Source organism: Archocentrus centrarchus, chromosome 7, assembly GCF_007364275.1.
Source record: "Archocentrus centrarchus isolate MPI-CPG fArcCen1 chromosome 7, fArcCen1, whole genome shotgun sequence".
NCBI classification, from domain to species: Eukaryota; Metazoa; Chordata; class Actinopteri; order Cichliformes; family Cichlidae; genus Archocentrus; species Archocentrus centrarchus.
This window is the reverse complement of record NC_044352.1, coordinates 20,991,567-21,001,560: the sequence shown is the minus strand read 5'-3', so window position 1 is coordinate 21,001,560 and position 9,994 is coordinate 20,991,567. Positions and strand designations below refer to the sequence as shown.

Below are 9,994 nucleotides of genomic sequence, written 5' to 3'. Positions count from 1 at the left end.
GGCAAAGCGCGCTTTTTACAAACTCCTGTGAGTCCAGGAAGTTGACAGCCCACTGTGATGTGAAAGGACGGGGCAAGTGGTTTTTAAATTTGCACAAAACATCCGACAAACCAAAACATTTGGAGTTGTTCCGGTCTGAATTACTTTACTGGATGATCAGAAGGAAGAAACGGAGACTCTGTTGAATTTTGAGCAAACATATAAGGTCCGTATGTAGCCAGGCTTCTACCCGGGGTAAAGCTAGCTGCTCTGGGGTAATTTTCACAAGTCAGCACGGTGGTGTGTACTGTGTTACTAGCAGGCATGCGCTTTTCTGATTACACAGACATATGTGAGTGCTTTAAGTCAGCACATGTTAACGTTTTAAAGTCTTATGTGTCTTTTTGTCGTTTTTTCATTGTATGCGTTGTGCTTTTTACCCATCTTCATACTACCTGATATTTGGTTGCTCAGCTTTCATTTCTTTCTGTCTTAGTTGCTTCAGTTGCTCTTTACAGCTTTATCTTCTCATCATGGAGTCCTTTCCAGTTCTTCATCAACAGAGTCAGAATAAAATCCACTGTCTAAGGTGAGACTGATGATTTAGACAGCATTTAAAATTTAAGAACTAGGACTTTTTTTTTTGGTCTGTCTAGAGAAATTATACCTTCTAAATCTCAGGTATCAGTACTAGTATTAAACATGGCAGTCACCCTGCTCTCTCTTATCTGCCTCCCATCTTGGTTGATGTTGTTTGTCCTTGGAGCAGTTTTTCCTTTGGTTTTTGTTTTGTTTTTTCTTAGCATAAACCAAATTCCATCTCGCATGTTGGCACTGCTGCTTTCCCAGCCTCGAGCTGGGTTGTGTGATTCAACTGACTGATCTTCTTTCTTTTCTCAGAATGAAGAATGAACAAAAAGCAAAAAAGCTAGTGGATCCAAAGCCTTCCAAACCTGTGTCTGCATCTCACCTTTCCAACAAAGATATTGAGAACAAAGATCCAGGGAGCTCAGCAATCAGTAAGAAGGCACCTGTGCGACCAGGTGTAAGCAGGCTTCCCGTACTTGCAAAGTCTCTCCATCTTCAGACTCCCTCGGACTTCAGTCAGACCCACTGCAGGTGGGAGGAGAAACCTCTAGCTGTAAGTGTCTCCTTTTATCCTGTAGATTTTCATATTTTTATTTACTCAGGTTAGTCTGATATGTTTAATACTCTCTTTTTTTCTGCAGGGAAAAGCTAAGAAGAAAAAGCCATGCACTCGGCCTGTACCTTTCAATCTGTCTCAACCGAAAAGCACAAGAATGGCTGCTGAAAATCAACCTCTGGCTGCACCACAACTTAGGACTCATGCAAAATCACCTAAATATCCAGCTGCATTAAACAGCAACACAGACTCAGCCAGAGCTGTAGGAAAGTCTCTTGGAAACACAACAGATAATACTTCCCACCTGTCAGGACCAACTGGGCCTTCCAGCACATTTAAGACTCCAACTTTGTCCACTACTATGTTTTCCCTTACTGATAGTGCTGCTATGTGTGCACAGCCTGGTCCTAGTGCAGAGGCCTGTTTGAGTAGCATGAACCTGCTCAGTCTAAAAGATCATTCAAAAACATTGCATGCTAGTCGGACCACGCAACCGACCATGCAGTGCAGTTCTTCAAAAGCTGGTAAGTGTCTCTTTATCGCATCTGAGTCGCACACTTCCACCTATATTTTGTGCATAATCCCTTGTTGCTTGCAGGATATATTTCCCTGACACCTTTAAATCCATATAGATCAGTTTACTTAGAACTAATAATAAATTAAGAATACAAAATTTCTTTTTTCTTGCGGTAACCGGATTTTCTCTGCTGTAATCTTCATAATTTCATAATTTTATGATTATGAGTTTTACCACAGCTGTTGCTTATCATTAATTTTATGCACAATTAACTTTTTTGTTGTGAACATTAATCCAGAGTCTTTCTTAGGCTGATTTCTTTGATATTTCAGAAAAGGGGGAGAACTTCCAGCCTGACCACGCGGCTTTGCTCAGCATCCTCCGGAATGAGGGAGTGGGCGTCACAGGTCTGGCGTCTGCAACTTCACAGTCCAAACCATACAACTATTTGGTGAGTGGGATTCCTAGCAGGGCCTTCTGTAATAGTGTCTTTTAGCCCCTACACTTGCAGTGGTGAAAATCTTTGTAAACGTGTCCAATCAACATGTTTGCAGCCCCAGCGAGTGTCCGTCATGAAGAGTCGGAAGAAAGCTGGACCCCCTGCAGGTCAGCGTAAAACTGACAACACAGTGTGTGCTTAGTAGATACATGTGAACATAGTAAAAGTTATTTTATAGTAGATGGTTGAGCAGAAAACCTCCTGCAGGGAAAAGTTAAAATAAGCCCCTTTGAAACAATTTTTTTCCACCTTTTGATTGAAAGCAAACCACACACAATTGACTATCCTGTTTTCTAGCTCCATTCCCAGTTTCTGACTGTTAACGGCTAACTGATTTCTAGCTGTGACTTCAGATTTACTGCAGAGATGTACAGTAAGCAGTATAAGTCTATTTAGCAGTGTTACAATAGCATCTTTATTCTCACCGCCTGTGTAAAAATCCCCAAATAGAAATGGCATAATTATGAATCACAATAACCAGACGCCAGTTTTATTCTAACTAAACAGCAGGCAGTGTTAGTTTGGTTTTCATAAAATTTAATGTTACACTGTGAATTAAATGAATCTCTTTTCATACCATTTTAATGTTTGCTCTGTACTTTTCTCACAGGATCAGTGAAGGCTGTGCCGTTCTCTCCAGACCGCGCTGCGCTGCAAAGTATTCTCCAGAATGAGGGCGTGAAAGCTGGAGGGCCCGTCGGTGCAACACCCCGGAGTTCAGTCTGTCCACCAAGCAGAGGAACTTCAATCTACACCGTATGAGCACATTAAATTTGTTTTCACCTCTGCCCTTCTTTATGCTTGTTACATTTTTGTTACTTTTGTTTGGGTTTTTTTTTGTTTTTGTTTTTAAAGAGTTCAACTTTTGAAATTGTCTAATTTTCTGTGTTTTTTCCTTTCTCAGGCTCAGAGAGTGCCTGTTAGAAAAAATCATCTAGCGGCAACTCCTGGGCCAGGATGTAAGAAGCAGCATTGCAGTACTTGTTATCTTTATAAAGCCTAATGCAGCCTTATCTCTTTGTCCTTTTACTCTGATGTGACGTGGCTTTTTTTCTCCTGAGCAGCAGCACTCAAAGAGACACCTCTGAACAAATGGACACCACAGAGAGTCCGCAACCCCAGGCACCAGCCCATGTCTGCTATGGTCAGGATGTATTTATTGTATATTGATATGCTCTCCAGTTGTGTTGTGCACAGTCACCACCTTACTTCATGATGCTACTGTTTGCAGAAATGGCACCACTCATCACAACAGTCGCCTTACGGCGCTCCCGGATTCAAAAGCTGCAAAAGCAGTCTTCAGCTGCGCCAGGAGGTGAGCTGCTTCAGGCCTGAAGAGGATTTGTGCACTTACAAACTAGAATTTTACAGTAAATTTCCCGGCTTTCAGCATTTGTAAATTTGGTCAAATTGGTGCGTGGGATGTCTGTGTCTGAGAGTCAGCTGCCTTAAAAAAGTGTTTTTTTTTTTTAAATTTATCTTCTAAAAATGTGCCCTCAATAAATGCTTATCCATCCGGACAGTGACTTTCAGTTGATCCCTTATTTCCCAAGGGATCACCACAGTGGATGCATGCAAATGGTTGATTAGGCACAGATTTGAACCTCCAGTGTATCCGGGCTTGGGAACAGCATGAGGAGTACACTCTCTTCTTCTAACCCCCACCCAAATGTATATATGAACCACTATACCACAGAAACATATCTGTATTAAAATGACACAAAAACTAACAGAACCTAAATATATTTAACAATTAAAAACTAAGTTGAAATGTGCAAACCCAGTCTGGACCATAACTGAAACAAATCTGAATTGCAAAGAAAAATTGATGTAAATAAAGAAATGCAGATATAAAACAATTCAAACTCTGGGAACGAGGTGAAGCAGAAAGACAAAATGTCTGATGTGCATCCCAAACTTAAATACACCAACATAACCAGCAGGGAAATACTTTAAGTGTAAACTTTGCTCTTTTACACATCCAAAGTTATTCTTTATAAAATAACTGTTTGTTGTTTTATGCTTATGACAGGGAATGATCAGAAGTCTGTTGTAAATGGGGGGAAAAGTAAAAAGCACAGATATCTGTCATGGCCTGAACATGTTTAATAAAAATAGCTGTAGCTTTTTATGTGTTAGCTGGATTTCTCAGTCCAAATAACCTTTATGTTAATAGTTTTTTTTTTTTAATTTTAACATGGAATAATGACAGATGCACGCCAGATCAAAATCATGTAAATCCATTATATTTTGAAATAAATGCACATCTTATTTGTATGAATTACAGTTCCTATGACTCTTTGCAGGAGGTTGTCCAGAGATTGTTTGAAGAGGACGAGCAGGGCACAAATGTGACAGAACAAGATCCTGAGACACAAGCGCAGCGACCAGTTCAAGCCTCAGCTGTAAGAATTGGAAGCCAAAGAGCCGCGATAAATTCTTCCAGTTGAAACTGTAGGGTAAAAATCTGTGTATTTTTGTTTTCTCTTCATGTCTCCAGAATAAACCCCCCTGTGGCAAAGAGGTGGAGAAGAGCAGGACTAACGATGATGATGATGATGATGATGAGAAGTTAGTGGGAGGACAGATGTTCTTACAAGCCCAGCCCAGAGAGTCTGTTATCTTTTTCTCAACGGGCAAAAAATTGTTCAGAGCCCCACGTGTAGAGAAGCTGGAGGACTCTGGTCTTCACAATCAGTGTGCTCCACTTTCATCCGAAGAGAGGAAGGTGCTGCCAGTGCGCGGCGAAGTGCCAGCTGTGCCAGAACCGAGCTGTAAGATTAACCCCTCTGTTCAGCGCCCGCACAGAGGTAACGCTAATCGCGCTCACTCCCCTTAACAATGTTGTGTCTTGCACACCAAACATTCACACCATTTTGCTCCTACTAGATAATTAATTTTTTTTTTCCTGTCACAGATCTCATTGGTCAGAAGTCTTGCTCTGTGAGTTCTGCAGTGATTATGTTGCGCAAGCGTTTCCCTCCCCTGGTGGAGCTGCGCTTGGATGAGGAAGTGGCCACCTACACCTCAGCGTCTGTCCAGGCTCCGCTCCCCCCTCGGCCTTCCTGTGGAAACCCTCTGGCCTCCATCTTGCACTTCAAAGAGTCCACTGTAAGTATTTCTCTGATGGTCTGCAGTGTAATATAGACTTTATAGCTCAGCTGTAATACCTTTTTTTTTTTTAAATAACTGAATTGGAGGTGGGCTCTCTCCAGGTATTCTGGCTTCCTCAGCTAATGCTAAATGGGAACCCTTTGTAATTATTTATGCAGCCCAGGAGTGTGACAAGAATGTACTACTGTATGATTCATTCATCTGTAGTTTATGTTACACTGTGATAGAGCAATGCAGAAACCAACAAATCATTTAGCTTCAGAGTCGGCTCTTCTTCAGGCCGAGGTTGGGGTTACAGTCTCTTACCTTGGCAGATGGCTGCCCCTCTCTGAGCCTGGCCGATCCAAAGGTCTGTTCTTGTTAAAAGGAAGTTTTTCCTTACCACAGTTGCCAAGTGCTTGCTCATAGGGTATCTTGTTATTGTCAGTGTTTTCTCTAGGGTCATCTTCTCATGATAATAAAGCACCTTGAGGCAACTGTTGTTGTGAATTTCATATAAAAACTGAATGGAAAGCACACAAACAGCACAGAGCAGCAGTCGTTCTCGTACCATTTCATAGTCCGTGTGGAGGACACAGGGCCTTCTAGTCTAGCATTTACGCAGATAGGTCCGTGAGGGCATGTGGACATCCGTACCAATCTACGAGTTCACCTTCTGATGAAAGTTACATCATCTTGTACCCGACCGAACTCTCGCCTACGCGTGAAACTGCAACACCCGCACAAACCGTCCTGACACTGACAAATGCAGCTGCCTCAGCAATGATGGAAAAATATCAACAAGCACAAAAATGATGGAAATAAGTCATGACATAAACAAAAAGGCGCACTATAAACACTAAAGAAAAGTGCTTGTGTACATTTTTGCGGTGCCGCTTTCATTCACACGTTGGCCCTCTAATCTGCTGCTCATTATATAAACTCCATAATCTGGAGGACTTTATGAAAGAAGCTGCATTTTGTTTTCGGCGCTCCATGCAGTACAGAATAGAATCGATGTTGATATAGGAATGATTTTTATTGGTGCTCTGGGGAAAAAGCCAGCACGCTCGACTTGAGTGTGTTCTAGTTTGATGCTGTTCTCCCATAATTCATTGCACAAATTGGTTTGGCACGGCTGCTTACACTGTAAAAGATTTAAGCTGTGTGTCGTAAAACAGTTTTATGAACACCCACAACAACAAAACCAAATCCTCAAACATTTTAGCGTCTGAGGTTTAATTGGAAACAGCATTCAAAAGGCAGTTTAACAGAGACCGCAAGCGCGCATGATTTTGAAAAGTTGTTACACGGAGGAGCTCAAATGTGACTGTTTGGAACAGAATTTAAAAATATATAATATTTCATAACAGGCAAATAATTAATGAAGTCTAAAGTATGATTATTGGACTTGATAATTAAGCACAAATTATGCAGGAAATGTCACACTCAGTTTAGAACAACCACTGCAGTAGAATATAAAACTAAAGATATCTTAAATCAAAATCAATCCATTATTTCTGAAGCTATTTTTCTTAAAATGATCCATTTTCTCAGTTTAAACACTTGATATCTTTCTGATGGTCTATTATGAATGAATTATGGGTTTGTGAGATTTGCAAATTGTTGCATTCTGTTTTTTCTTTACATTTTCTGCAGCATCCCAACTTTGTTGGAATCAGGGTTGTACATATTGTATTATTCCCCAGTAGCAACACATACAGAAACAAACACTAGAAAGCTATAAGAATTATGAATGGATTAAGATTATTTTTTAAACAATGACATGTGACCAATTATTTATTAACCTTCACACATTCACATTTTTACAAAAAGCAGGGGTCCGGACAATTTACAGAGAATGTTTAAAGCTGTACATCTGCAGAAGGGACAGAATAGTTCAAAATAAGGTGTTGAAGCAATATCAAACCAAGGTATAAATATCTGTTTCAGACTTTTTTTTTCTTTTTATTATTATTTTTTTCAGTTTTGTTGTCTTTGGTGATAAATGTGTTGCTGTTTAACACATGCTGTGTAAAAGGGTAGGCGTAATATGCTAAAACTCCAGCTTGCACCTTCTGAGTCAGTCTATTGTCTATTATTTAATGAAAATGACTCTTCTTTCCTCCTGTTTTTATATCACAATCGGCTCTGACAGGTATTCATATTCATCAATCCCCTGGATTAAAATAGAGGCTCTTTTTTTTTTTTTTTTTTTTTTTAAATACCCGTTGCCATGGTGAATCATAGTATCAGGGTGCCATTGATAAAGGCTTAACTCGGGCCTGATCGAACTGATTGAACTGTCGCTGTTATCAGCTTTTCTGGAACAGGAAACTCACAGTTGCTGATTTCAGAGTTGATCAACTCAGAGTTTATTTTTAAACTCAGAGTTTGTTGAACCTTCTTCCTGGAATCGGACCCTGATGTGTTTGATGTGCACACAGTCAATATATTTATCTTGATTTTGTTTTTCAGAGATTTGTTCCGATTGGCTTTGAGCGCTCGTCCGGTCCTCCTTCTCCACTGCAGGACAGCTGACCGGCACCACAGCTGCAGTATTTGTTTTTATTATGAAACGCTGACTTCACTTTATTAATGTTTGTTGAACACTGATCCTGCCAGTTCAATGGCTGCTCCAAAATTAAAGGCATATCTAAATGATACTTTTTTTGGTAACTGTAGACACTCGTATGTTTTTAATGAAGTAGATTTAAAACAGTCTTTAAGACTTAAGTCCAGAATACATGTTGAAAAATATTTCTTTAAAGGTCAGTGACGATTCCTCACCCGATCAGTGTTATCAGTGTTTTTCGCTGTAGTGAACGTGGATTAATGGTTAGGATCTCTGGTTTATTTTTAACCTTGTTGTAACTAAAATGTGTGATGTACAGTGTTTATAATAAATGATGACATTTTCTGGCCTGTTAACTTTGTGCTTTCTAAAGGAAAGATTTTCAAATGGAAATGACCTTGTTGCTTTCAGGGTTTGATCAATGCTAAATCTAAGAACTAATAATAACAATATTTCTAAAGACGATGCTTTAAGCTTGCCAAACATCAGATGGGTGTTTAGCATTTACAGTTCAGCCCTTATTATAGAATTAAGCTGTGGCAAATATGCAGAGCTACCTGCTGTGGTGGCTCCTTGTGAATAAAGGTGCAGATGAAAGTAGTTTATCGTATTATAGAATTAAGTGTTATAAGAAGTGATTTAAAGATGTAATTCATTGCAGCTTTGGTCTTGATCTCTTTGATTTTGGTCACTCAACTTTTACCTGCCTTTTTTAAAAAATCTTTAGTCTTTTGTGAGTCCACTGGCTGCAATCTGCACTACTAGCATCATCATTACTCCAATCACACAGACTCCTCAGAACTGTGATACATTCTGGGAACATGTAAAGCATCCTTTTAGTCATGTGATGCAATATCCTGTTAGAGAGGAGTTCAGTACATGAGAAATGTACCCAGCAGCTGAATGTACCTCAGCTCAGCTCCAATGGGCTGTTTTCATTTGTGCTGTTAAATCAAAAACAGATTTCCAAGCCCAGACCTCTGCATGAAGCAGGATTTGGTGCTTAGTGAGGCAACATCAAGTTTAACTGGGTTTTCAATGTTATGAAGGGCGTTGGCACTGAGTTACATCTCATGGTAAACTACAGATTTAACCTGCCCAGGAGCAAGAGGAGGAAGTTTTTGTCTTTCACTGATGAGCATCAATAAGGAATAAAACGGAGTACCTGAACCTTACTTTGCTTATATAAAATTTGAGTAAACCTATTTAAATGGGGGTTTTTTTTCACATCACTGAACACTCCCTGTGAGTCAAAGCTGAAACCATCTTTTCCAGCATGATGGAGCAGCATGCAGAGGTCTTGAAAAGGAAGGGTCAACACTGCAAATATCGACTCTTTACATAAACTTCATAAAGCATTTGAAGCTTATGAAATGCTTTTCATTATACTTCAGTATACCATAGAAACATTTAACAACAATCTAAAAACATACTTGTGTGACTCTCAAAACCTTTGGCCACAACTACGAGCAACACATTAATTTAATGGAACACAAACTGTAAGTGGTCCAGTTTTCCTATGTTTCCACGGCTTATTAAATACATATTTTAATTAATACTTAAATTAATATTAATGTATATTAATAATTAAATATTTCATTAATTGATTCAAATATGAAACACACAGTGTCACAGTCAGTTGAATTTGTGGTGGAGGGGATTTGTGGCAGGCAGGTATCCCAGAATACATTTTGAACAAAATCAGCAGTGGCAGAGGAAAGCACCCCAACCTGTACATAAAATTTTAAAATACTGCTGTTTCTGTTCCACTAAATACACTTTTAAGATTTTGCTGTTGCTGAATTTAGTGGTTTGAAGTTAAGTTTCATAACTGGGTAGTTTTAGTGAGCCTTAATGCCTCACTGGAGCACCGTTGGTATAATTTGTCTTTATTTCCTGATGTTCAAATATGTTACTCTTGTTTTTAACAGCTTAGTTTCAATTCAAACTAACATTAAAAATATGTTAATACAGAGAGGATAATTAAAGCATTTTCACTGGGAACAGAAGCATCTGGACCATCAATGTTGATGCAGTTTGTGGATATCCTGAAGAGTGATGTCCCCATGATGGTCCACAATTGATTAAATTACCTGTTTTTAATTTTTTTATCCAATTAAAAAAAATCAATAGCTGACATCTGGAGAAACTCATAGGAGGTAAAAACATTATAAACACTAGTGGTCT

General features: G+C 39.3%; 1 protein-coding gene across 1 annotated transcript; it reads left to right on the top strand.

Annotated features, from left to right (window-relative positions):
- Positions 1-4: 4 nt before the first annotated feature.
- Positions 5-8,152, top strand: troap (trophinin associated protein). Its single transcript, XM_030734170.1, has 15 exons — positions 5-205; positions 476-568; positions 880-1,120; positions 1,209-1,474; positions 1,607-1,647; positions 1,973-2,091; positions 2,195-2,246; positions 2,750-2,895; positions 3,044-3,098; positions 3,204-3,283; positions 3,371-3,454; positions 4,446-4,544; positions 4,640-4,949; positions 5,057-5,250; positions 7,711-8,152. Exons 2-15 carry the CDS (start codon positions 513-515, stop codon positions 7,771-7,773), a joined length of 1,806 nt encoding a protein of 601 aa, XP_030590030.1. The 5' UTR covers positions 5-205; positions 476-512; the 3' UTR covers positions 7,774-8,152.
- The last annotated feature ends 1,842 nt before the right edge of the window (positions 8,153-9,994 follow it).